This window comes from Theropithecus gelada, chromosome 3 (genome assembly GCF_003255815.1).
Source record: "Theropithecus gelada isolate Dixy chromosome 3, Tgel_1.0, whole genome shotgun sequence".
NCBI lineage: Eukaryota > Metazoa > Chordata > Mammalia > Primates > Cercopithecidae > Theropithecus > Theropithecus gelada.
Window position 1 is genome coordinate 12,367,685 of NC_037670.1, and position 26,672 is coordinate 12,394,356.

At 57.0% G+C, this 26,672-nt stretch overlaps 3 protein-coding genes across 12 annotated transcripts; 2 read left to right on the top strand and 1 right to left on the bottom strand.

Annotated features, from left to right (window-relative positions):
* Positions 1-4,024: 4,024 nt before the first annotated feature.
* ACHE (acetylcholinesterase (Cartwright blood group)) lies at positions 4,025-10,173 on the top strand. Of its 8 annotated transcripts, none has more exons than XM_025379185.1 (5): positions 4,025-4,094; positions 5,892-6,979; positions 7,318-7,802; positions 8,829-8,998; positions 9,831-10,173. In XM_025379185.1, the coding sequence occupies exons 2-5, from the start codon at positions 5,912-5,914 to the stop codon at positions 9,950-9,952; spliced, it is 1,845 nt and encodes a 614-aa protein (XP_025234970.1). In that variant the 5' UTR covers positions 4,025-4,094; positions 5,892-5,911; the 3' UTR covers positions 9,953-10,173. The 8 variants fall into 8 exon arrangements, with proteins under 8 accessions (XP_025234970.1, XP_025234969.1, XP_025234972.1 ...); XM_025379184.1 differs by lacking the exon at positions 4,025-4,094 and adding an exon at positions 4,188-4,351; XM_025379187.1 differs by lacking the exon at positions 4,025-4,094 and adding an exon at positions 4,188-4,351 and having other exon boundaries at positions 7,582-7,802.
* A 307-nt stretch (positions 10,174-10,480) lies between these two features.
* UFSP1 (UFM1 specific peptidase 1 (inactive)) lies at positions 10,481-11,509 on the top strand. The gene has a single exon (XM_025378024.1). It carries the CDS (start codon positions 10,961-10,963, stop codon positions 11,387-11,389), a length of 429 nt encoding a protein of 142 aa, XP_025233809.1. The 5' UTR covers positions 10,481-10,960; the 3' UTR covers positions 11,390-11,509.
* A 58-nt stretch (positions 11,510-11,567) lies between these two features.
* Positions 11,568-25,725, bottom strand: SRRT (serrate, RNA effector molecule). 3 transcript variants are annotated; one of them, XM_025378020.1, is made up of 20 exons: positions 25,368-25,725; positions 24,984-25,123; positions 18,845-18,973; positions 18,450-18,596; positions 18,010-18,198; positions 16,011-16,180; positions 15,708-15,892; positions 15,434-15,532; positions 15,232-15,349; positions 14,904-15,058; positions 14,512-14,573; positions 14,333-14,411; positions 13,836-14,024; positions 13,301-13,474; positions 13,069-13,222; positions 12,757-12,950; positions 12,403-12,559; positions 12,122-12,211; positions 11,882-12,008; positions 11,568-11,756 (listed from the first exon to the last, which is right to left on the bottom strand). In XM_025378020.1, the coding sequence occupies exons 2-20, from the start codon at positions 25,103-25,105 to the stop codon at positions 11,681-11,683; spliced, it is 2,616 nt and encodes an 871-aa protein (XP_025233805.1). In that variant the 5' UTR covers positions 25,106-25,123; positions 25,368-25,725; the 3' UTR covers positions 11,568-11,680. The 3 variants fall into 3 exon arrangements, with proteins under 3 accessions (XP_025233805.1, XP_025233804.1, XP_025233803.1); XM_025378019.1 differs by having other exon boundaries at positions 14,904-15,061; XM_025378018.1 differs by lacking the exon at positions 25,368-25,725 and adding an exon at positions 25,243-25,349 and having other exon boundaries at positions 14,904-15,061.
* Positions 25,726-26,672: the final 947 nt, after the last annotated feature.

A 26,672-nucleotide genomic window follows, 5' to 3' on the forward strand; every position in this document is an offset into this window, starting at 1 on the left:
TTTTTGTGGAGACAGGGTCTCACTACATTGGCCATGCTGGTCTCATACTCCTGGCCTCAAGTGATCCTCTTTCCTTGTCCTCCCAAAGTTCTGGGATGACAGTCACTGCACCTGGCCTAAGAAATACATTTCTATTATTATTATTTTTTTTTTTTTTTTTTTTGAGACAGAGTCTCACTCTGTCGCCCAGGCTGGAGTGCAGTGGCGCCATCTCAGCTCACTGCAAGCTCCGCCTCCCGGGTTCACGCCATTCTCCTGCCTCAGCCTCCCGAGTAGCTAGGACTGCAGGTGCCTGCCACCACGCCTGACTAATTTTTTGTTTTTGTTTTTGTTTTGTTTGTTTTTTTGAGACGGAGTCTCGCTCTGTCGCCCAGGCTGGAGTGCAGTGGCCAGATCTCAGCTCACTGCAAGCTCCGCCTCCCGGGTTTAGCCATTCTCCTGCCTCAGCCTCCCAAGTAGCTGGGACTACAGACGCCCGCCACCTCACCCGGCTAGTTTTTTGTATTTTTTAGTAGAGACGGGGTTTCACCGTGTTAGCCAGGATAGTCTCGATCTCCTGACATCGTGATCTGCCCGTCTCGGCCTCCCAAAGTGCTGGGATTACAGGCTTGAGCCACCGCGCCCGGCCAATTTTTTGCATTTTTAGTAGAGACGGGGCTTCACCATGTTAGCCAGGATGGTCTCGATCTTCTGACCTTGTGATCCGCCCGCCTCGGCCTCCCAAAGTGCTGGGATTACAGGTGTGAGCCACCACGCCTGGCCTATTATTATTATTTTTGAGATGGAATTTTGCTCCTGCTGCCCAGGCTGGAGTACAATGGCGTGATCTCTGCTCACTGCAACCTCCGCCTCCCGGGTTCAAGCGATTCTCCTGCCTCAGCCTCCTGAGTAGCTGAGATTACAAGCGTGGGCCACCATGTCCAGTTAATTTTTTTGTATTTTTAGTAGAGACGGGGTTTCTCCATGTTGGTCAGGTTGGTCTCGAACTCCCAACCTCAGGTGATCCACCCACCTCGGCCTCTGGGATTACAGGTGATCCACTCCGCCTCAGCCTCCCAAAGTGCTGGGATTATAGGGGTGAGCCACTGCACTCAGCCTCTATTATATTTTGTTAAAGCCATTATTTGGTTTTTGGTTTCATACAGCTGAACTGAATATTAACCAATAAATAGAGGAAATAAGAATCTTTTTTGTTAGAAAATGTGGATCAAGGCTTGTAATAGAAGTGGGGTTCCCTGCCAGGCATGGTGGCTCATGCCTGTAATCCCAATACTTTGGGAGGCTGAGGCAGGAGGATCACCTGAGGTCAGGAGACTGAGACCAGCCTGGCCAACATGGTGAAACCCCACCCTGCTAAAAATATAAAAATTAGCCAGGCGTGGTGGCAGGTGCCTCTAGTCCCAACTACTTAGGAGGTTGGGACAGGAGAATCCTTGAGCCCAGGAGGCAGAGGTTGCAGCGAGCTGAGATGCCGCCATTACACTCTAGCCTGGGCGACAGAGCGAGACTCCGTCTAATAAAAAAAAAATTTAAAAAAAAATTGGGGCCGGGCGCTGTGGCTCAAGCCTGCAATCCCAGCACTTTGGGAGGCCGAAACGGGCGGATCACGACATCAGGAGATCGAGACCATCCTGGCTAACGCGGTGAAACCCCGTTTCTACTAAAAAATACAAAAAAAAACTAGCCGGGCACGGTGGCGGGCGCCTGTAGTCCCAGCTACTCGGGAGGCTGAGGCAGGAGAATGGCGTAAACCCGGGAGGCGGAGCTTGCAGTGAGCTGAGATCTGGCCACTGCACTCCAGCCTGGGCGACAGAGCGAGACTCCGTCTCAAAAAACAAACAAAAAAAAAACTGGGGCTTCCTGCCAAGGTGGGAGACAGAGATAAAAGAGGGGTAGGGGAATTCTCTGAATTGGCGGAACTGGTAGTAGAAGCAAGGCTGATTCCTGGATAAAAAGAAATGGTGAGAGAAGAAATGGGAAAAATCAAGGACATCCCTGCAGTGACAGCTATTGAGGGTGGGGTCCTAGAGGATGCTGGGGAGTTTACTATGCTAGACTATGTAGGGAAAGGCCTCCTGGCTTGACAGGTTAGGTGCCTGTGTTGACAAAGGTTGCTGAGAGCTCAAGGCGAAAAGAGGGATAGTTCCAGGAAATGATAACCCTGGTGATAAACTGTCCCTGCCCTCCCTATCTTCATTGTACAGGCCTAGAAACTTGTGACGACAGAGGTTAGGTGACACCTGCGTGGCACAGTTTGTCTGCAGGGTGATAGGGCAAGCCTTTATCACTAGCAGGGTGAAAATTCCCTAAAGCCTCAGGACTTGGGCAGGCCTCAGCACACTCGTTCATAGTTTGTTTCCACTATTTTATTTTTTTGCTGAGAAGGGAGTCTCGCTATGTTGTCCAGGCTGGTCTCCAACTCCTGGACTGAGGCGATCCTCCCGCCTCAGCCTCCCAGAGTGCTGGGATTACAGGCACTGCACTAGGGGCCGCACCCGGCCCCATCATTTTAATGATTCATAATTACCACGCTTAGAAACCTGCCTCAGATCCATTCCCCCCGCAGCAACACCCACCATCCATTCTCCTGTCCCCTGCACCCATGCACAGCCCTTACACCTGATCTTTAGGGATCTCAACTAGGGCACATGGTCTGGCCAGTGGGGAGCCTTCAACTAGTGCGGCTAGGACGCTGAAGGCCGGATGCAGGGAGCCTCGGTGTCCAGGCAGGAGATCTGGGGTTGCCTGAGCTTGGGGCTGGGAGAGCCGGAGACAGTGGGCACAGATGCCGAGGGGTTCATCTCCCCAACACCCCCAACCCAGCTCAGTCTCCAAGGCCCAAGCGGCTGCTTTTTGCGCCACCTGGCGGCCGTCTCCAGCGAGCAGAGTGCGAGTGTCCGTGCCTGCGGGACCCGGTTCCCGTGGGGCTAGCGGGCGTGGGGCCCGCCCAGCTTGGAAAGCCGGGAACCGCGCGGCCCAGGGACGGGCAAGACTCCGGATTCAACCCCTGCGAGGCCCCGAGACGCAGCGCTCGCGGTCCCAAGTGGCGGCGCACGCGTTCCCGGAGCGCTGCGGGGCGCGAGGCAGCCAGAGCGAGCGTGCGCGCACGCGCCCATCCCACGCCGCGCCCCGCACTGCCGCGCGCGCGCACGCACGCCCCGACGCTGGCCTGCGCCGGCCGCTCTCCCACGCGGGGACCTGGGGGTTCCCGAGCCCGCAGCCTCCGGAAAGCGGGCGCCGCGCGGTATTGCCGCCTGCACCTCGGGCGTGGGGACCGTGCTGCAGCAGCCCTGTCCACACGGGTGACCTCCTGGAGGGCGGGGCGGGGGGCAATCTGCGCGGGTCAGGCCCCTTGGAGCAGGCTAGGGGCGCCCGGGCCAGGCCGCTCCCACCTGCCAGCAGTGCGGCCAATGAATGCTAGGCCTGGTGATGTCATGCCCCGACCGGACCCTGGTGACGAAAGTCCGAGGTCACCCGTCAGGGAACCAGCGCAGACCCACCCGCGGGGATTCCAGAAGTTTCCACTGCCACCGCGGAGTGCGGCCTCGACCCGCAGCCTTGCGCGTGCTACCACGCTGGCCTGCCTTCTCAGGTGTCCCCGAGTCACCCTTTCCTCCCCCCGGGAGTCTCCTGTCTCCATGCCCCCCCCACCTCATTTCCACTCGCGATCCCATGTTTACACCTCCATTCCCACAGGTGTCCCTTCATCCCCAGGAGTGTCCCACGTCACCATTTCTGCACCAGTGCCACCTGGACCCCTAACGGGACGGTCCTCGGCCACACTCCCACATGCCTCTCCAACCATGCCACCCCTGTCTCTGTCGTGGCCGTGGATGCATGGCCCCTTGGCCTTGCGCTAACTTCCCCAGCCTCGAGCGAGATCGTCAGGGTGTCCAAGTGTGTCCGTCCGTCTGCGAAAGTCGGTCCCTGCGTTTGTCTGTGCCTGTCGCTGCATGAGGTCGTCCGTCTGCGCGTGTCTGTCTCCACGGGCTTCTGTCCGTCTGTCTGTCACGTGGGTGTCTGCTCCGCCGCTGCAGGTCTTTGGGTCGCGTCTGTCACTGCGCGTCTGTCGTCGGTCGGCGTCTGGCACTGGAGTGCGTCTGGGCCCCGGGGTCTCCGGGTCTCGGCTCCGAGGGAGGGAGAGAGAGGGGAGGTGGCCGCCCGGGGAAGCGGGGAGGGGCGGGGGCGGAGACAGTGGGCGGGGGCGGGCGGGGGCGCTGTGCAGCCCGCAGGGGGTGTGTGCGGGGGGCCGGAGGCGACGGCTGTCAGAGTCGGCTCAGCCTGCGCCGGGGAACATCGGCCACCTCCAGCTCCCGGCGCGGCCCGGCCCGGCCCGGCTCGGCCGCCTCAGGTGAGTCTCCCTCCCCGCCCGGGACACTTCTTCCGGCCCGCGTCCGGGACACCGTGCGCTCCCCGAGGGGTCCAGGCCCCCCTAACGGGACGGCCCCCGCGTCGCCGGGCCTGCCCAGCGCCGCCCTCCGCTGCCCCGCACTCGTCCGGAACTCTTCCCCGGCCGCTTCACACTCACCGACGCCCACGCAGGAGCCCAAGCCCGCCGCCTCTGCGCTCCGATTCCTGCGGGGACCCCCGAGCGCCCTTTCCCCGATCGCTCCCTAGTCCGGAGCCACTGGAAGACACCCCCTGATTGGGGCGGTACCCGAGCTGCGCAGGTTCCCGGCGCCGGGCTGGGCACCCCCATCCACAGGGCCGCAAGCCCAGTGCCCCTGCGCAGCGCCCCGCAGAGGCCCCCTCCCAGGCCCAGGACGCCCCCTCCTGCGGAGACTCCATCTCTATTTTTTGGGAAGGGGAGGCTCAGCGGAAGCCCCGAGTTATAATTAGCGCCACTTGGGTTTCCTAGTTAATCTCCAGCAGCATCACCACCCCCAGCTCAGGACAGTGGGGGCTGGGCGAGGGGTGACCGGCGGGAGAGGGGGGAGTTCCCACCCGGGGAATTTTGATCCTTTGGCTGGAGATGCCGGAACCGTAACAGCTGCTGCCCCCAAAATAGCGCCCCCGCCCCTGCAGCCGGGGATCTCCGGAGCCCCGGGAACACAAGCGTCCCGGCTCGCCCTTCAGGCGGCTCTGCAAGGCCCTTGAGCCCCCAGTCCCCCACCCCAAGTTCCCGGCTCCCGGTTCCCGGCTCGGGGCGGGGAGCGCCGACCTTTTCTCGGTCTCTACTGCCCTCCGCCGGCGGCGGCGTGCACGGCAGCTTCAGACGGATGGGGGCTCTCGAGTCCTGGGGGACACGGGCTGGCTAGCCTGTTTGCTGGGGCTGGGCTGGGAGCGTGCGCAGCTGATGGGAACCCGCGGGCATCAGTGCTCAGTGCCAGACATTGGATGAGATGGGGCAGGGTTGGGGGGGAGTGGACTAGGCAGGATTTGGGGGACCCCGGGACCTAAGGCTTCCACACCCTGAATGCCCAGCCCACCGTCCCCCAGGGCCCCGGGCCTGGCCAACGCAGGAGAGCGGGGCTGCGCCTTCAGGCCGCAGCAAGCTCCCCCAGCGGCGCCGCCCGTCCGTGAGGCCGCGCCCCTGTCGGGTGGCCTGTGCGTGGACTGAGGCCTCTGGTGCCCGCACTGCACGAGCTGGGCTCGGCCCAGTTCGGGGAAGAGGTGAGGGCGGTGGACCCCTGGGGGGTAGAGAGGGTGCTCCTCTCTGTTCATTTGTCTGGATGTGGGTGTCTGCCTGATCTCCGTCCCCTCCTGCCCAATGGCCTGTGTCCTTGTCTCTGCCTGTCTCCTTCCCTCCCTCCCTGTCTCCCCTCATCTTTGCCAACCTGCCCCACCTCCTCTGCAGCTGAGCGATAACCCTTGGGCCGACCATGTCCTAATCTCCTCCCTCCTGGCTTCTCGACCGACCTTTCACCCTTTCCCTTTCTTTCTCCCAGCAGACACCGCCTGCCCTGCAGCCATGAGGCCCCCGCAGTGTCCCCTGCACACGCCTTCCCTGGCTTCCCCACTCCTTCTCCTCCTTCTCTGGCTCCTGGGAGGAGGAGTGGGGGCTGAGGGCCGGGAGGATGCAGAGCTGCTGGTGACTGTGCGTGGGGGCCGGCTGCGGGGCATTCGTCTGAAGACCCCCGGGGGCCCCGTCTCTGCTTTCCTGGGCATCCCCTTTGCGGAGCCACCCACGGGACCTCGTCGCTTTCTGCCACCGGAGCCCAAGCAGCCTTGGTCAGGGGTGGTAGATGCTACAACCTTCCAGAGTGTCTGCTACCAGTATGTGGACACCTTATACCCAGGTTTTGAGGGCACCGAGATGTGGAACCCCAACCGTGAGCTGAGCGAGGACTGCCTCTACCTCAACGTGTGGACACCATACCCCCGGCCTACATCCCCCACCCCTGTTCTCGTCTGGATCTATGGGGGTGGCTTCTACAGTGGGGCCTCCTCCTTAGACGTCTATGATGGCCGCTTCTTGGTACAGGCCGAGAGGACTGTGCTGGTGTCCATGAACTACCGGGTGGGAGCCTTTGGCTTCCTGGCCCTGCCCGGGAGCCGAGAGGCCCCGGGGAATGTGGGTCTCCTGGATCAGAGGCTGGCCCTGCAGTGGGTGCAGGAGAACGTGGCAGCCTTCGGGGGGGACCCGACATCAGTGACGCTGTTTGGGGAGAGTGCGGGTGCTGCCTCAGTGGGCATGCATCTGCTGTCCCCGCCCAGCCGGGGTCTGTTCCACAGGGCCGTGCTGCAAAGCGGTGCCCCCAATGGACCCTGGGCCACGGTGGGCATGGGAGAGGCCCGCCGCAGGGCCACACAGCTGGCCCACCTTGTGGGCTGTCCCCCAGGCGGCACTGGTGGGAATGACACAGAGCTAGTAGCCTGCCTTCGGACACGACCAGCGCAGGTCTTGGTGAACAACGAATGGCATGTGCTGCCTCAAGAAAGCGTCTTCCGGTTCTCCTTCGTACCTGTGGTAGATGGAGACTTCCTCAGTGACACCCCAGAGGCCCTTATCAACGCGGGAGACTTCCATGGCCTGCAGGTAACTAGTGGGGGTGAAGCTGGCTCCTCTGGGTCCCAACAGTCCCTCCCTTCCCCACAGGGACCCAAGCATGAGGACTTCTCTAGACCCATTCCCAGAAGTCCCAGAAGTCCTCCCTGAGGGCTCAGATCCCAGGGTGGTCGGCAGGGCAGACAGGAAAGCCTCCTGGGTCTATTTTCTGTTTCTCTGAGTCCCTCCCCCGATCTCATCCTCTCTCTGTCCATGGTTCCAGGTCTGTAACTGTTCATCTCTCTGGCTCTTTGTCTGTCCATCTGTTTCTGTCTACTTGTCTGTCTGTGCCTGTCCCTCCATCCCACCCCGCTCTCCCTCACCCCCAGGTGCTGGTGGGTGTGGTGAAGGATGAGGGCTCATATTTTCTGGTTTACGGGGCCCCAGGCTTCAGCAAAGACAACGAGTCTCTCATCAGCCGGGCCGAGTTCCTGGCCGGGGTGCGGGTCGGGGTCCCCCAGGTAAGTGACCTGGCAGCCGAGGCTGTGGTCCTGCATTACACAGACTGGCTGCATCCCGAGGACCCGGCACGCCTGAGGGAGGCCCTGAGCGATGTGGTGGGCGACCACAATGTCGTGTGCCCCGTGGCCCAGCTGGCTGGGCGACTGGCTGCCCAGGGTGCCCGGGTCTACGCCTACGTCTTCGAACACCGTGCCTCCACGCTCTCCTGGCCCCTGTGGATGGGGGTGCCCCATGGCTACGAGATCGAGTTCATCTTTGGGATCCCCCTGGACCCCTCTCGAAACTACACTGCGGAGGAGAAAATCTTCGCCCAGCGACTCATGCGATACTGGGCCAACTTCGCCCGCACAGGGTCAGCAGTGCAGAGGGAGAGGAGGCTGGGGAGGACAGGAGACGGGGGTGGGGAGACACACACAAAGAGGCAGACACACAGAGACAGAAAGGACAGGTGGGACAGGGGCAGGATAGGACAGCCAGAGAGGGACATGCTCACAAAGGAGATAAAAGGGGAGAGCAAAAGAAAAGAGACAGAGTAGGCAGAGGGGGTCTTGCAGAGACAGACAGAGGCAAAGAAAAGTGAGGAAGAGACGAGATAGACACGGAGGGGGTGGGCACAGTGGCTCACCCCTGTAATCTCAGCCCTTTGGGAGGCCAAGGTGGGAGGATCCCTTGAGGCCAGGAGTTTGAGACCAGACTGGACAACATAACAAGACCCCGACTCTTAAAAAGAAAAAAAAAAAATACAAAACTTAGCCAGGTATGGTGGCTCGTGCCTGTAGTCCCAGCTACTTGGGAAGCTGAGGCAGGAGGATTGCTTGAGCCTGGAAGGTTGAGGCTGCAGTGAGCTATGATGGTGCCACTGCACTCCAGCCTGAGCGACCCTATCTCTAGGAAAAAAAAAAAAAAAAAAAGACGGCAGACCAAGACAAAGCAGTTGGAGCTGGATTAAACCAAACCAGTGATGATTCACTAGCAGTGACACATTCTCTCACACACACACCTGTTTACCTGGATCAAGAAGAGGACAATGAAATCTAGCATCGGATGGTTGTTAAAAAAAAAAATGTGATGTTTGTAGACATAGGACCCGTCCTGGTTATTTAGGAAGAGCTTAAGACATCCTAGCCATTTTTTTAGTGGGAGAAACAAAGATGGAACAGAAAAGCTGAGGGAAACGGAGAGGAGACAGGGAGCATAGGCGGAAGGGAAGACCCCATGACCAGGCGCACTGGAGAAGGGAAAGAAGTGACTTGGTGGTGGGAGGGAGGGGACGGGATCTCTGGGGCTCTCCGCAGAACTGAAGAGTCCGGGTCCCGTGGGGTTGGGGGCCGCCTCCTCCCACTGCCCGTCTGGACTGAGCCTTCCCTTCCTTCCGCAGGGACCCCAATGAGCCCCGAGACCCCAAGGGCCCGCAATGGCCCCCGTACACGGCGGGGGCTCAGCAGTACGTGAGTCTGGACCTGCGGCCGCTGGAGGTGCGGCGGGGGCTGCGCGCCCAGGCCTGCGCCTTCTGGAACCGTTTCCTCCCCAAATTGCTCAGCGCCACCGGTACGCAGGGGCCAGCGGGCAGCGGCTGGGAGGAGGGGAGTGGGAGCTGGCCAGGTGTAACCCCTCTCTTCTCCCCCTAGCCTCGGAGGCTCCCAGCACCTGCCCAGGCTTCACCCATGGGGAGGCTGCTCCGAGGCCCGGCCTCCCCCTGCCCCTCCTCCTCCTCCACCAGCTTCTCCTCCTCCTCCTCTCCCACCTCATGCGGCTGTCACCACGGCCTCTTCCCCTACGGCCACAGGGGCCCCTCCTCTAATGAGTGGTCGGACAGTGGGGAAGGGCCCCACTCAGGGATCTCAGACCCAGTGCCCCCTCCCTCCTCAAACCAAGAGACTCACACTGGCCAGGGCAGGAGGAGGGGACCGTGCCTCCCACCCTTCTCAGGGACCCCCACGCTTTTGTTGTTTGAATGGAAATGGAAAAGCCAGTATTCTTTTATAAAATTATCTTTTGGAACCTGAGCCTGACACTGGGGGGGAGAGGGAGGCCCTGGGCTGGGTAGCACCCCCCATTGGGGCTATAACGGTCAACCATTTCTGTCTCTTCTTTTTCCCCCAACCTCCCCCTCCTGTCCCCTCTGTTCCCCTGTCTTCCGGTCATTCTTTTCTCCTCCTCTCTCCTTCCTGCTGTCCTTCTCTGGCCCCGCCTCTGCCCTCATCCTCCCTCTCGTCTTTCGCACATTCTCCTGATCCTCTTGCCACCGTCCCACGTGGTCGCCTGCATTTCTCTGTGCGTCCTCCCTGCACTCATGCCCCCACCCACCCGCCCAAATGTCCGATCCCCGACCTTCTTCGTACCGTCCTCCCCACCGCCTCGCCGGGCGCCCTGGCCGCAGACACGCTTGACGAGGCGGAGCGCCAGTGGAAGGCCGAGTTCCACCGCTGGAGCTCCTACATGGTGCACTGGAAGAACCAGTTCGACCACTACAGCAAGCAGGATCGCTGCTCAGACCTGTGACCCCGGCGGGACCCCCAAGTCCCCCGCTCCGCCCGGCCTCCTAGCTGTATATACTATTTATTTCAGGGCTGGGCTATAACACAGAGGAGCCCCAGACCCTGCCCATCCCCACCCCACCCCAGACGTCCCCCGGGGCTCCCGGTCCTCTGCATGTCTCGGACTGAGCTCCCTCCCCCGCGGTGCCTTCGCCCCTCTGGGCTGCCAATAAACTGTTACAGCCACGGGAGTGTGCGCAACTAGGGAGCTAGGGGTAGGGGCAGAACGCCGGAATCACGAGGGCCGAGTCTATGCAGGAGCGGGGCTGCAGGTCAAGAAACAGGCGAGCTCCGAGGCAGCCCCAAGGCGCCTGCTCATTCCAGCGAACGCCAATCCCCCGCCCTGCCCCGCCGGGCGGAGCTCGCGCCTGCGCAATGAGGCCCGCGGGTCGGCAGGCTGGCACGCCGAAGGGGCGGAGGGGCGGAGGGGCGGAGGGGCGGAGGGGCGGAGGGGCGGAGGGGCGGAGGGGCGGAGGGGCGGAGGGGCGGCGGGGCGGCGGGGCGGCGGGGCGGCGGGGCGCGGCGGAGCATTGTGGGAGCCCCTGGGTCGATGCCGCTAGGTGGTTGCCGCTTGCTGCCTGCAGTGATCAACGAGGCCGGGGGAGCGCGTCCCCAGCCTGCGCGCCAGTCCTGCGGCAGCCGACCAAAGACCCGGAGCCGAAAGGAAGTGTTGGGGCCTGAGGTCGCTCTGCGCCGCTAGGAGGACGCTGTGCCTGGCCTGGGACCTCCGCTCCCCCCCACCGCCCTGGAGCTGCTGAGGGACGTCCACGTGGGCCTGCCTCCGCCGAGCCGCGGCCCTGCCCGCCTGGCGCTGCTCTCGGGCCACTACCTCTACTACCACTACGGCTGCGACGGCCTAGACGATCGCGGTTGGGGCTGCGGCTACCGCACTCTGCAGACGCTGTGCTCGTGGCCGGAGGGCCAGCCCGCAGGCGTACCCGGACTGGCCGCCGTGCAGGCGGCCCTGGAGGACATGGGTGACAAGCCCCCCGGCTTCCGGGGCTCCCGGGACTGGATCGGCTGCGTGGAGGCCAGCCTCTGCCTCGCTCACTTCGGAGGGCCCCAGGGGCGCCTCTGCCACGTACCCCGGGGAGCGGGGCTGCATGGGGAGCTGGAGAAGCTTTACTCCCACTTCGCAGGGGGCGGGGGCCCAGTCATGGTTGGAGGGGACGCGGATGCCAGGTCTAAGGCCTTGCTGGGAATCTGCATCGGGTCAGGCACGGAAGACTATGTCCTGGTATTGGACCCTCACTACTGGGGCGCTCCAAAAAGCCCCAGTGAACTACAAGCTGCTGGGTGGGTGGGCTGGCAAGAGGTGAGTGCAGCCTTTGACCCCAACTCCTTCTACAACCTGTGCTTGACCAGCCTTAGCTCCCAACAGCAGCAGCACACCTTGGACTGAGGGCAAAGTTACAGAACTGAGATTCTCGGGTCCCAGACATGCACCTTTGTACCTCCCACTGGTGTCCCTGCAGAGCCTGGCGCTTTTGACATCAATAATAAAAGTGGCACGGCTGAGCAACACCTCAGGAGTTACTGTGGAAGGATGAGGGAGGTATGTAACACACGAGAGTCAGGAGCCCTGTGGAAGTGCTTTTATTGGCAGTAAGGCTGATCGTACAAAAAATTCTCAGAGCTGGATGGGACAAGGTAGTCATGAGTATGGATACAGGAGTGAGGAACGGTGGATGGCTCAAAAGAAATCAACATCGTCTGGGGCATCCAGGTCCCGATATTCCACAATGGCCCTTGGGTCTCCACGAACCATCCTGTGAAATGAGAGGTAAAGGATGAGAGCTGGGGGCTCCCAAAAGGGAGTTTGCAGGCAGCAACAAAGCTTGGGTGTCTGCCCTCCTTACCTGTTGCGAGGTTTCACATCTGCCCTTCTCCTTACCTGTTTCGAGGTTTCCCAGGATAACCTCCCTGGCCTCGGAAGGCATCGTAGTTCCCTCGACCAGCACCATATGGGGCGTGGGGGTATGGAGGGCCTCCTGTGGGGACTGCAGGGCGGACAGCACCAGCTATGACAGAGATTAGTGTTGAGTTGCAAAACTATGTCCTCAACTCCATCCTCTGTTTCCTTCTCCCAACGCCACACACTCACCAAGCCCCTTCATCTCCCTCCTGTACTTACCTCCGTAGCCCAAGATCGGGGGCCGGGGCTGACCATAGGGCATCAGGCCCTGGGGAGTCTGGTGTGGGTAGGGGAGTCCCGGGGTCAAACCTGGGGGGAGTACAACACGGACAGGGACATGAATTACTGCGGGGGCGGGAGGGGGATGGGTACAATTGACTTCTAGGGCTATGGCCTGAGGATGGGGCAGAAACTTTTCGGGGTGACATGTTAAAGAGAAATGGGAGTCCCTGGGTAATCAAGGGAGAGGGGACATGCGACCTTCATGGATCGTATCTTACTCTGGGCAGGGCCAGGTGGTTGGGCTGGCTTGATCTCAGGCAGAGCTGGGCGCTTGGCATCAGTGAGGAAGTTGTTAAAAAACGCCACCTCCTTTTTCACCTCCTCAATTTTCTCTGCGTGCTTGTTGAAGATATGTTTGCGCACAAACTCAGGACCCTGGGTGGAGAGAGGAGCGGGGTCAGGACAGCCAGGTAATGGTTGCCTCGCTCCCAGGCCCGACCTGGAAGGATTTCCAGCTCCCACCTGCCAGTCCAGTGAGCAGTTCCCCCACCCCTGCCCAGGCCTTTAGGGGGCTTCCTGTCTCAACCCCACCTCCCACCACTGTAGCACGGCCATTCTCCAACATCCCAGACCTTGAATTTCTTGCCACTGAGAGGACACAGCCACTTATCCTTGCCCAGTTCCTGCGTGTTGGAGGTGACAAACTTCTCCACTTCCTGCTCCGGGTCTTTGCGCCCCATCTTCTGGGCCTCTTCCTCTGAGAGCGACTCCCGCACACTCAGCAATGGCGTGAGCTTCTCCTCAAACGTCTTTTGCCACTCCAGCACTGTGGTTTGGGAACAGAGGAAGAAGGTTGGGAAGGAAGCCAGAAGGAAGGATGATGGCAAGGGGCTGGAGGACCGAGGCCAGGGGCAGCCGGCGACAAAGGGGAACCTGGAGCTCACCTTCCCCGTGACTGATGCGGTTGGGTGGCATGGGCCCCCGAACGTGGATGATGCCACAGCGATTGGGCATCTCGTCCTCATTGGGGTACTCACAGGTGTTGTAATAATCCAAGGAATGCACGATGCGCAGGTAAAGGAGGAGCTTGTCCAAGACCTAAGGGAAGTGAGTGCGAGTGCTCAGCTCCTGCCCTCACCACCTGAGCCCCCACGTGCCCCGTGCTGCCACTGGCACCTTGATCAACTTCTCATCCCGCTCCACGTTGATCTCTGCCGGGTTCCCTTCCTTAGGAGGCTCCTCAGGAGGGGCGCCCCCGCTGCTCCCCAGCAGCTCCTCCTCCTCAGCGCTCACTTCCTCGATCAGATAGTCGGTGATATTCTTCAAGATCGGGTTTTGTGAGGGCAGGCTCTGGTGGGAGGAAGACAGGCAAGTAAGGCAGAGAAAGACCTTCAGGGGAGGTAACCTGAGACCTTCTACAAGTGAAAGAGCAGCGAGAGAACAAGAGTTCACCGGACATAACTGGCGCCTTTTGCCCCCTTGAGATTTGTCTTCATTTTAGCTTTTGTTCCACCCCAGCCACAAGTGATCACTAGCATCCCCCCCGTTCTGCTGGAAGCTGGAGAAGGTGCTACCCACACAGGGAGGGACAAATGAGTGAGCAGGCAAGTGGGTGCAAGGGGGTTAAGGCTACAGATAGGTGAGGTCAGAGGTGCCCACAGCACAGGCACCATCAGCTGCTTCTGACAAAGTCCTTTGGGGAGTCACTGACCGTTGGCAGGGGAGGCGTCCCTGGTTCCGAGGCCCAAAGCTGGGTCCTGTCGTCCAGCGTGTGGATCAGCTTGGCCGCCAGCTTGATGTCGTTGCGCACAATCTGCTTGTGCTGGGTGATGCCATTGATATTGCGAACGCGCCGGGTCAGGTCCCTGTTCACACCAGGGCTCAGCTCGCACTCCCGGAGCTGGAGGGCAGACATCATTGGAAGCTTATCCCACTTACCCCACTTGCCGGAGAAGCAGCAGCTCTAAGACCCTCCCCTCTTGAACACCAGCGATTGATCAGACTGCAAGCTCCCTGGGGACGGGGACCACATAGATCCTGTCCATGGTAACAGCCCTAGAGCCTTGCCCAGAGACAATGTAGGCAGACGAAACAGTCAAAGAGGATGCAGAACAACTGGCCTATCAGACGAACAAAGTCATGCAGAGGTCCCGTGGGGCATAGAGAGCCTCCCTTCCTCTTCCCCACAGTCCCACCCGCAGCACTCACACGGATGTTCTGCAGGTTCCAACAGATCTCTTTAATGTTAACACTGCGGTCGAAGGTCACCCAGCCACGACGGAAAAACCTACACAAGAAAGAAAATGTTAGCACAGTCAAGCAAGGGAGTTGGTGTTGGCCATTAACATTCCCCTGCACTTTTCCCTCCAACACAACGAGTTACTCACCTCCTCTCTGGCTGGGGCTCTGAGAGCGCCACCCGCATAAAGCCTGGGTACCTTTTACAAAGCTGCAAGAAGCAGAAAACCAGCCCCATGTAGTGACTCAAGGATTCACTCGCTTCTTCCTCCAATCCCCCACTGTCCTCAGAACCCTAGGACTAACTGCTTTGTCACTCTTCCCATCCTTGGGCAGGGAAAAACCACTAAAGGGCTTCAAACACCAGCACCTGAAAGCCAATGGCGTGATCAGGACTAGTCCTCAGAGGCCATGGGCCCTGGGGAAGGGGCCTCCCTAACAGGTGAAATGGGGGCATCTGTCACAGGCAGGGCCCCACTGCCTTCCCTCTGCCCTCCACTTCTCCATCGGCCCTGCCCCGACTCCATGGGTCCCCACTCACGGAGATGATCTCAGCCCGGGAGATGTTGGGCGCAATGTTGCGCATGAAGAGGGAGCAGGTCTTATGCAGCGGCCGCGGCTTGCACTCCAGCCCGGCGGCATCCTTGGGCTTCTCCCATTCTTCTTCCTTGGGCTTCTCCTTCTCCTTGAGCGCTTCTTCTGGGCAGGAAGGGGTAGGAAAGAGTTGGTGCATTTTTATTACTGATTTTGATGGGGAGGATAGAGAAGCTTTCCCCTAAAAGCCACCCTCCCTCCCACATCAATGTCACCAACCGCTCACCTCCCCACCCGCATTAGAATGCACTTTAGAAGCAGAAAAGAAACCCTACCGGCCTCCTCCTTCTCCTCCTCAGCCTGGCCGCTCTCTGACTCCGACTCGGACTCCGACACACTGCCCTCATCAAAGCTGTCATCCCCGCTGTGCTTCCGGTTCCGCTTCTTGCTACTCTGAGCAAGCCACAGCGGAAGGGACAAGTCAGTGTGCCAGGACCCCAGCAACGACACTCTGACCCCAGGTCATAGACACCTCACCTTTTTGGCTTCTTTCTCAGAGTCTTCTTTCTTCTCTTCCTTGTCCCCGTCACCCTCCGACTTCTTCGTTTTGTCATCATTAGAACTGTCATTCTCGGACTATGGGAAGAGACAACCACTGGGGATGTCAAACCTCCCCTTCCACCTTTATCAGAGGGCCACCACCCCGACAGCTGAGGCCACAGGTTCATTTTCCCCACCCCTCCCAGAACACAGCCCCGCACTTGTAGCTCCTTTGGACCCCGAGGCAGCACTAGAGGCCCGGCGCTCGGACCTGCTTGCCGTCTTCCTTCTTCTCGTCCTTGTCGTTTGTTTTACGCTCCCCGTCCCCAAGGCCTGCTCCAGCCCGTCCTTCCTCTTTCTTGCCAGGCTCCCCAGGCTTTCCTGCCTGTTCCTCCTCCTCCTCCTGCTCCAGGATGCGGAGATCATTCTCCGTGCCTCCTTCCATCTTAATCACAGCTACCAACAAAGGGAACAGAGTTCACAACCCCAGGGCCCTGGCTCCTGTCAACCCGTGTCTGCCTGGTCCCCAAATACACCCACCCCAAATGCCTGCCACCCCTCCAAATCCACACACCTGCATCCAGCATCTTGACGATGGCATCAGCTTTGTCTATGTCCAGGAGAAGATTATCAAACCAGCCAGTCTCCATGAGGGACAGGAAGACCCTCAGACGGTTTTGCAGGCCCCCCCGGGCCTCCTGACGACGCTTCCCCACCTCATCTGGGTGGTACTTAGACCGAAACCTGGGAACGAAGCGGGGGAGGGAAAGACAAAACAATTACTGGAAGCCAAAGCCAGGATGTGGGAAGGGGCCCAGGAAAGACAGGGCATAGCCCCCATCCTCTCACACCCACAAAAGGTCATCAAAACAGAGAGATTAGGGGATAGGGTTGCACTAGAACCACCCAACACCCCAAAAAGGAACCAGAAGTTGTGCTCTGAGAAGATCTGGGGGAAAACCAGGAACTAAGAGCTCTGGATTTGGGAAGACCAATGACTACAGGGGGACGCCAGGGTTGGAGAGGCAGATTTACCACTTTATGTCTCTGGGAAACACTAACTAGTCAAAAGGTGTCATTTCCCAAAGCTTCAGAGAGGAAGGCTCAGGAAATAGCAGGCCCTGAAGAACCTCCCTCTCCTCACCAACCCCAAACTGCAGTCATTCAAAAACTGCTCCCGCCAACTCCCTCCACCCCAAGGTGGAAGACAGAGGGGGCCAGATAGCAAAAGCCCAGAGGCAGGGCACCTTTCTCCACCCGTGGGAAGATAAGCAAGACGGTGAAGGGACAGGAAAGACCGAAGGGAGAGACTGGAGTGCCCTTTAGAGCCTCAGGTCCTGCCCACAGGGGAGAGAGAGGAGAGGGCTGGAAGGTTAGGGAGGAAAAGAAAAATAAAACATTTCAAATAGGACCTCAGGGGGAAAACAGAAGAAATGAGGAGTATGAGGAAAAGGGGAAAGGGAGGAAAGGGGAAAGTGTGAGAAAGTCCCAGAAACCAAAACAAAGGGAAAAACTAAAGAGAGAGAAACTGAAAAAACCAACAGGGCAGAAGGCAGTGTTAGGCAGGGAGCAAGAACAGGGACAGAGAAGAATGAAAGTGCGTGAGAGATTAGGACAAAGACACAGAGCAATTTGAGAGGGGACAGCGAAGACAGAACAGAACCACGAGTGGGGCGGAGGAGGAAAGGAAAGCCGCAGGCATCACCTCCAGGATCTTTACCTTGGCCGCTTGGTCAAACAGAGCTCAAGATTTAACTAGCGGCGCCCAGGGCCCATGCTGGCTGGTGGGCCACCGGCTGGCTCCTGGCTGGGCGCCCGGCCGAGATGCCCTGCCCCGCGGGACTCCGCAGTGGGGCCTGACTGGCTAGCTGCCTGAGCAATCACATTCAGCTAAACTGCTGCATTGTGCACAGCAGTGCCCTGCCTGTCTGCCTGGCCGGGCCGCGCAGCTCAGCCCAGGGGCTCATGTATGGGCTGGGTATGGTGGGGGTGGAGGTGGGTTTGCTCCGAGCTCCGTCGATGAGCGGGTGTAGTTCCCAGTTCTGGCTCTTTTCAAGGAGGAGGAGCAGAAAGAGGATGAGGAGGAGGAGGAGCAGGAAGGGGGGAAAAGATGGTTGATTAAAATTAAAACATCCACAAAAGGAAAAAAAAATTAAAATTCTTTTTCTGTCAAATGACCCTGAGATCTTTGCTTTTCCTGTCTGGATTCACTCGTCGCTTTAGGAGGATGCCACAGTCACACAGGGTCCTGGTGATCAGGGATGACAATGACCCAACACCAGCAAATGGGAAGCGGCCTGTTTGCTGCCCCAAGGGGCCAGGTGGCTCTGGCCTGCTGCCTGGAGGTGTCCCACTCTCTGAGGACAGCAGGACAGGAGATAGGGCAGGGCGGGGGCCGTGGCAGTCGCTGAAGTGAGGGGGAGACCCCATCAGCCAATGCTGTCATACTTCCCGACCCCCACCCCCAGAAAGTTACGGACAGGGGAAACTGGGAAGAGGACAGGGCCGCGGCTCCACCGGCGGGGCCAGGGGGACATGCCAGGGCAGAGATCCAGGGAAGCAGGGGCACTCACCACTCCTCATCTTTGTGCGCCAGGAAGAAATCCTGCATCTGCTGCCTCCGGAAATCCAGCTTATAGTCATTATAGCGCTTGACGGCCTCCGTCTCATCCACCGAGTCATCCAGGGAGAGGAGAAACTCCTTGAAGGTCTTCATCACAGGCGGCGGCACACCCAGGTCGATCTCTGCGATGCTGCCCAGCCTGGAGGGGACCCCAGTCAGAAAGGCTTGGTTGTTGGGGAAGGGTTGGAGGTTACAGGGGCCAAAGTAGCCAGGTGCCCCCCTTCTTTGCCCACCATGGACATCACCCCAAACCCCAACAGCTACTACCCCCATCCCAGGGACATGTCTCTGTGGGCCTGACCCACTCCCTGGCTTCAGCCATGGCCTTCAGCAACCCCATCCATCCCCCAGGCCTACCAACCCCCTTCTCCCGAAAAGCCCGGCCCTTACCTGGCCTGGATAGGCAGGACATGGTGCTGCATGATGTGGACGTCGGGGTGGCCCCAGGGCTGAGGGGGGCCATAAGTTGGGCCCCCACCCCCCCCAGCATAGGGCATCTCATAGCCACTGTGGTATGGGTCAGAGCTGTGCTCATCCCTGAGGGTGGGGGACACAAAAGTAAGGCAGAGAAGGGAGTCACCTCCCCAGAGCATGAAGGAGGACAGACAGACAGGGGTACACACAGCATGGTCTCCCAGACAAGGGTTTCAAGGGACAAAGAAACAATGGGTGATGGGAAGTTGAGAAAAGGAAATGACAAAGATTTAGGCACAGGTGAGGGGAGAAAGGGGAGGCCCAAGTGGAACTGAGGCGAAGGGGAGAAGAGGGAAACCGCTCCATCTCACCAGTCTCGCCTCATGCGCTTCTGTGGCGGGCTGAGTTCATGGCGAGGTGGCGAGAAGCGCTCTCGCCGATTCCGGTCATAGTCCCGATATTCACCCCGACTACGGCGCTCACGGCCACGGTCCCACTCTCTGGAGGTACGAACAAGTAACAAAGATTAAAGGTCGGGCATGGTGGCTCATGCCTGTAATCCAAGCACTTTGAGAGGCCGAGGCAGATCACTTGAGGCCAGTTCAAGACCAACCTGGGCAATAGTGAGACCCCATCCCTATAAAACATTTTTTAGGCCGGGCGCGGTGGCGCAAGCCTGTAATCCCAGCACTCTGGGAGGCCGAGACGGGCGGATCACGAGGTCAGGAGATCGAGACCATCCTGGCTAACACGGTGAAACCCCGTCTCTACTAAAAAATACAAAAAACTAGCCGGGTAAGGTGGTGGGCACCTGTAGTCCCAGCTACTTGGGAGGCTGAGGCAGGAGAATGGCTAAACCCGGGAGGCGGAGCTTGCAGTGAGCTGAGATCCGGCCACTGCACTCCAGCCTGGGCGACAGAGCAAGTCTAAAAAAAAAAAAAAAAAAAAATTTTATTTTTTAAAAAGGTAACAATAATTAAAGATGCAGCTGGATATGCCACAGCCACGCTCTTTAAACAGGCCCTTCTTACACCCTGATACCAGACTAAAAAGCCTACAATGATAAAACTTCACTCCTAACAGAAAAAGATTTTTCTCTAGTCGGGGCAAGCCACTGCACTCCAGCCTTGGCAATAGAGACCCTGTCTCAAAACAAAACAAAACAAAGATTCTTTTTTTTTTTTTTTTGTGAGACAGAGTCTCGCTTAGTCGCCCAGGCTGGAGTGCAGTGGCGCGATCTCGGCTCACTGCAAGCTCCGCCTCCCGGGTTCACGCCATTCTCCTGCCTCAGCCTCCCGAGTAGCTGGGACTACAGGCGCCCGCCGCCTCGCCCGGCTAATTTTTTGCATTTTTAGTAGAGACGGGGTTTCACCATGTTAGCCAGGATGGTCTCGATCTCCTGACCTCGTGATCCGCCCGCCTCGGCCTCCCAAAGTGCTGGGATTACAGGCGTGAGCCACCGCGCCCGGCCAAAACAAAGATTCTTGTCTAACTCCGTGAGTTCAGCCAATACCCAAGAACTGATGGTTCTCCAACTGCTCTCTCAGCCTGGCCTTCCGCCTGAGCTCCAGACCCACATGAATCACCCCTGCTACAGGCCCGCTCACGGGCAGCAGGTCGGGGCTGCGGCAGGCTTCGATTGCACCAGTGCATTCAGCCCGGGTGACAGAGGGAGACCCTGTCTCTAAAAATAAAAAGAACTTTCTTAAAATCATCCCCCACTAGAAGTCCATCACCCCCTCAAATTCAACCTGTCAGAATCAAGCCTATTTGGCTGGGGACGGTGGCTCACGCCTGTAATCCCAGCATTTTGGGAGGCTGAGACAGGTGGATCACGAGGTCAGGAGATTGAGACCATCCTGGCTAACACGGTGAAACCCCGTCTCTACTAAAAATACAAAAAAAATTAGCCGGTTGTGGTGGCAGGCACCCTTAGTCCCATCTATTCAGGAGGCTGAGGCAGGAGAATGGCGTGAACCTGGGAGGCGGAGCTTGCAGTGAGCCGAGATCACACCACTGCACTCCAGCCTGAGCAACAGGGCAAGACTCCGTCCCAAAAAACAAAAAAAAACACAATCAATCCTATTCATCCCACCATTATGGGCCCAAATGTCTTTTCCTCCCCTTACTCCCCACTCTGCTGTAACGGAACAGCATCTCTCCCCAGCTGTCATTCACTACCCTCACCGCTAATTACTGCTCCTGCTAATCCTCTGCCTCAAAGCCTATCAAAGCTGTCCCACACTCTGCCATCCCCACACAACCTGTCCTAGTCCTTGTCCTTGTCCAGTGTGGCTCCTGCAGCCCTGGCTGCCCACCTGCTTCTGGTCTCTCGCTTCTGTCTCCCCACTGGCAGGCGGACCTTCCTCAAACACAAGTCTCATCACATCACACCCTTACTTCAATGCCAGTAAGCAACACTGTTGTTTTAACTTGGGCTCCTGGCTGTCACTCCAGCCTCTCGACCAGCCTCCCCACCAGTCACCAACCTCCCAACCAGTCACCCAGCCTCCCCCATCCTCATCTTCTTCTTCTTCTTCTTTTTTTTTTTTTTTTTTTGGAGACAGTCTCACTCTGTTGCTCAGGCTGGAGTGCAGTAGCGCAATCTCACTCTCGGCTCACTACAGCCTCCGCCTCCTGGGCTCAAGCAATTCTCCTGCCTCAGCCCCTTCATACTCTTAAAAATGACTGAGGACATCAAAGAGTTTCTGCTTATGTGGGTTACATCTATCAATACTTACTATATTCAAAATTAAAACAAAACATTCCAAAACCTTCATTTTTAAATTACACAGTAAGATGAAATAGATCACATGTTTCTATGAAAAGTGATTATTTTTCCAGAAAAATTCTGGTGAAAAAAAGTGGCGTTGTTTTTACATTGTCACCAATCTCTCCAAGTTCTGGCTTTGTAGAGGATAGCTTCTACACTGAAATCTGTTGAGATATTCTGTTCTATTTGAAAAATGAGGCAGGCCGGGCATGATGGCTCACATCTGTAATGAATGCTAGCACTTTGGAAGGCCAAAGCAGGTGGATTGCCTGAGCCCAGGAGTTCAAGACCAGGCTGGGGCAACATGGTGAAACCACCTTTCTAGTAAAAATACAGAAATTAGCTGGCTGGCTAGAAGTGGTGGCTCACGCCTGTAATCCCAGCACTCTGGGAGGCCAAGGCGGGCAGATCACTTGAGGTCAGAAGTTTGAGACCAGTCTGGCCAACATGGAAAAACACTGTCTCTGCTAAATACACAAAAATTAGCCAGGGGTGGTGGCAGACACCTGTAATCCCAACTACTTGGGAGGCTGAGGCGGGAGAATCGCTTGAACCCAGGAGGCAGAGGTTGCAGTGAGCCCAGATCATGCCACTATACTCCAGCCTGGGCAACAGAGTGAGACTCCATCTCAAAAAAAAAAAAAAGAAAGAAAGAAAAAAAATTAGCTGGGTGTGGTGGCATACATTTGTAGTCCCAACTAATCAGGAGGCTGAGATGGGAGGATCACCTGAGCCTGGGGAAGTCAAGGCTGCAGTGACCCATGGCCATGATTGTGCCACTGCACTCCAACCTGGGCAACAGAGTAACACCCCGTTTAAAAAAAAAAAAAAAAAACAGATAATCAGGCCTCACACTAATAAGGAGTTGAAAAAGCCTTTTCAGATTAACTGTAGACATTCATTTTGGATACTACGCAAAATTCAACAAGAAATAGGTTCTTTTTTATCTTTTCTTTATGCTACCTTGTCCAAGACGGAAGTAGTTTCTCACAGGCTAGTTAGAACCTTCAATCTGAAATAGTGTCAGTGAATATTTCTTTCTCTGCTACATTAAAATGCGCTCTTCTATCTTGCCCTTTGAATGGACTTTGATATGTCTCACACAATATCAAAATGTATGCATCAGCATCACTGCCTATCTCACCAAAAAAGTCTTTACTTAATGGGAAGCTGTCAAGCTCACATTAGTAGATAGAAGTTTTCCAAAATTTTAATTTCCTTTTTTTTTTTTAAGACAAGGTATTTCTCTGTTGCCCAAGCTGGAGTGCAGTGGTGCAATCAAGGCTCACTCCCACCTCGACCTCCCAGGCTCAAGCCATCCTCCCGCCTCAGCCTCCTGAGTAGCTGGGACTACAGGCATGTGCCACCACCCCCAGCTAATTTTTGTATTTTTTTGTACCGACAGATTTCACCACATTGCCCAGGTTGTTCTCAAATTCCTGGGCTCAAGCAATCCACCCACCTTCTCCTCCCAAAGTGTTGGTATTACAGGCATGAGCCACTGCGTCGGCCCAAAATTTTAATTTTCACTGGAAAGTGCTACTTCATCACTGGCAACAAATACTGACAGCTTACACTGAAGTAACAGGTTCTCAGTTCATTTTCAAGATGTCTGCCAAATACCCAAGTATGAACAATCACTGTTTGTCATTCATTCAAGTAAAAATAATGTCCCATGGAAAAAAGCTGTTAGTTCAGCTCACTCAATCACATGCATACTCTTGCTCAAGAAAACTAATGCAGGCCTGTAATCCTAGCACTTTGAGAGGCCGAAGCACTTGAGGTCAGGAGTCCCAGCTACTCGAGAGGCTGAGGCAGGAGAAGCGCCTGAACCCGGGAGGTGGAGGCTGCAGTGAGCTGAGATTGCACCACTGCACTCCAGCCTGGGCAACAGAGAGAGATTTTATGTCAAAAACAAAGACGTACAGTCAAGAGTCCAATTTAATCAAATTAAATGTTTTACTCTTTCATCAAGAACCATTGATAGAACTGGCATTTTTTTTTTCTTTTTGAGACGTAGTCTTGCTCTGTCGCCAGGCTGGAGTGCAGTGGTACGATCTCGGCTCACTGCAACCTCTGCCTCCCAGGTTCAAGTGATTCTCCTGCCTCAGCCTCCCGAGTAGCTGGGACTACATGCGCATACCACGGCACCTGGCTAACTTTTTCTATTTTTAGTAGAGATGGGGTTTCACAATGTTGGCCAGGATGGTCTCGATCTCTTGACCTCATGATCTGCCTGTCTTGGCCTCCCAAAGTACTGGGATTACAGGTATAAGCCACCGCGCCCAGCTGGCTTTTTCTTTTTTTTTTTTTTAAACTCTTTGCTGTCACTGCCTTGATGTTTGCTAAAGCATCAGCAGTTTTACCCACCACTGCTATGGCACCATCAGTGGAAATGGCAATAATATGTAAACATTACCACAAAAAATAATTTTGGCCTCGGAGACTCCCTATGGTCTGCGGACATTCTGAGAAACAGGACTCTAACCAAACTAGAATATGCTAAAAGCATGCATTATGTCCACAACTCCAAGCTGTTCGTGTCACTCGTGTCTGGGGAATTCCCACTTATCTTTCTAAGTCTAGCTAAGTGTCACTTTCCAGTGGGTCCCTGACACACCACCTCCAGCACCGCTCCCCTCCTTTAGAGATCTGTTCCCTTAATGCTTATCCTCTTTATAACTTCCGCTATGTATACTCATTTACAGAATACATCCATGGCCATTCTGAACCCCCAGGCCAAGCCCACACTGTAACACCCTAAGGTCAATAACCACATCTTATAATCAATCAATCCAATCAGCACCACCCAATAAACTCCGAGATTTTAGGCAAAACAGTGACAAAAAACCTAAACATATATTGTCAGGGAAATAGTCTGACAACCTCTCCAGTCAGATCAACTCTATATTATTATTTTTCTGAAGCAATCTTCCTAAAATAAAATTTACAACCTGGGCAACAGAGCAAGACTCTGTCTCTACAAAAAATAATTTTAGACCAGGAACTGTGGCTCATGCCTGTAATCCCAGCACTTTGGGAGGCTAAGCTGGGTGAATCACCTGAAGTCAGGAGTTCCAAACCAGCCTGGCCAACATGGTGAAACCCTATCTCTACTAAAAATACAAAAATTAGCCAGGTGTAGTGGCGGGTGCCTGCAATCCCAGCTACTAGGGAGGCTGAGGCAGGAGAATTACTTGAACCCCAGAGGCGGAGGCTGCAGTGAACCAAGACTGCGCCACGGCACTCCAGGCTAGCCGACAGAGCGAGACTCTGTCTCGAAATAATAATAATAATTTTTAAAAGTTAGCCAGGCGTGATGGCCTCCCCCTGTACTCCCAAATTCTCAGGAGGCTGAGGCAGGAGGATCGGTTGAGCCCAGGAGGTGGAAGCTGCTATGACTGCACCAATGCACTCCAGCCAGGGCAGAACGAGACCCCATCTCCATAACAAAACAAAAAGAAAGCAAAAAAGCACGTTTTTCGTGCATGTATAAACAGTGCTTCTTCATTCTCAAACTCTTAGCTCTATTGCTCTGATCTGCAGAGAATTTCAAAAACCAAGCCACACAGCTAGTTACTTGGCCAACAACAAATAGGCTGAACAACAGCAAACGATCCAATGAGCCATTTCATAGGGTTCGCCCTCACAAAAATTACAAGGGGGAAAAAGAAAAGCGACGCGGGTGGCGTGAAACAGCATTAAATGGGAACAAGAAGAAGTTAAAAACGGCTCACCTGTCATTCCAATCGTCCCCTCGACGTCTTTCATCTCTCTCGCGGGAACGGTCGTAGTCGCTGCGCTCTCTTCTGAACTTGTCTCTGCGCCTTCGATCGTACTCGTCATCACTGTCACCCATGGCGCGGTCTGAGGGGGCCTAGGGATCGGGGAGGGGCGGTCAGGGTGGTGCAAAAGGACAAGCGGAGGAAGAGATCGTCCCTCGCGGGCACCTCGCCCGCTTCCCTCCCGCCAAGGCCAGCCCTCCGCGGCCCCCACCATCCTGGGCCTCAGGACGCGGCTCCAACGCTTCCACTCGCCCCGAGGGTCTCCCAGCACGCCCCCGTGGCCCCCGGTTCCTCTCCCGCCCCAGCGGGGCCCCCCAGGCTCCTCCCCTCCCCCACCTGGGAGCGGCCGAGGCCGTTGGACTCGCGCTCGGACGGGCTGGATTTCAGGGCGACCTGGGCCGCGGGCGCGCGACGAGGACGACGAGGAGGGCAAGACGAAGACGGAGCTCTTGGTTACAGGGCCAAAGAGAGGGGAACAAAAGTGGGACAACCAAGGATGGGCGGTAGCGAGCGCGGCCCGCGTTGCGCCTGCGTCACCCACGCCTCCGAGGCACAAAGCTCCCCCCTCGCGGCCCGAACTGGAACTAACGAACCGAGCGCGATGGGCGGGGAAAGCAGGGCGTGACGGGAAAGGGGCGGGGGTTCTCGCAAGTCTCGCGCGGTTTTTCGAGACGAGAATGGCTAGAGTTTTAGGAACTACGGGAACTCGGCTGGGCCAAGCGCGGCCTCGGGGGACGAAGGCGCTCTCTGGGCGCGAAGGGAGAGCTTCCGAGGGCCGAAGTCGAGGATCGCGCGACCCCGGATGTGTAGGGGGGTCTGAGCCAGTTCTCATCCAGCCGTGTTCCCCCTACGGGCCTCCTGACCTCACCGGGGGGGTTTCGTCCTCTCCTCGGGCAGGAAGTGGACTTGGGAAGCGCGTTTAGGGGATGGAAGATGGAAGCAACCATTTTAAAGCATCGTCTCCCACCATTTTCTGCTCCAAATATCCAGCCAAAAGTGGGTGCCACAGTGCGCACTAAATGCAAAGTCCGCCATTCCTGATCTTCCTCGACAAAAACGCCCCATCTTTAAGGAAAATTGGTAGATCTCAGTTTTAACCCCACTCAGTACTTGGATGATATAGGCTGTAAGTTAAGGCCCGAAACAGAGTATGGACCGCCCACATTCGGTGGACTGCCACGCCCGGGAGTAACACCAAGGCCCCTCTCAGAATTGAGTGTGAGACCTAATAGGAAGGCCAGCTGAGGTGACTCACGCCTGCAGTCCCAGCGCTTTGGGAGGCCGAGGTGGGAGGATCACTTGAGCCCAGGAGTTGAAGACCTGCGTGGGCAACATAGCAAGACCCCTTTACAGAATATTTAGGGCCAGGCACAGTGGCTCACACCTGTGATCCCAGCACTTGGGAAGGTTGAGGAGGGAGGACTTGAGCCCAAGAGTTCAGGACTAGCCTGGGCAACATAGCAAGATCCCATCTACGCACAAAAAAATAATAACTGGGCTTGATAGGATGCCCCTGTGGTCCTAGCTACTGGGGAGGCTAAGCTAGGAGGACTGTTTGAGCCTAGGAGTTCAGGGCTGCCTTGAATTTCACCACTGCACTCTAGCCTGGGGAACAGAGTGAGACCCTGTCTCAAAATAGAT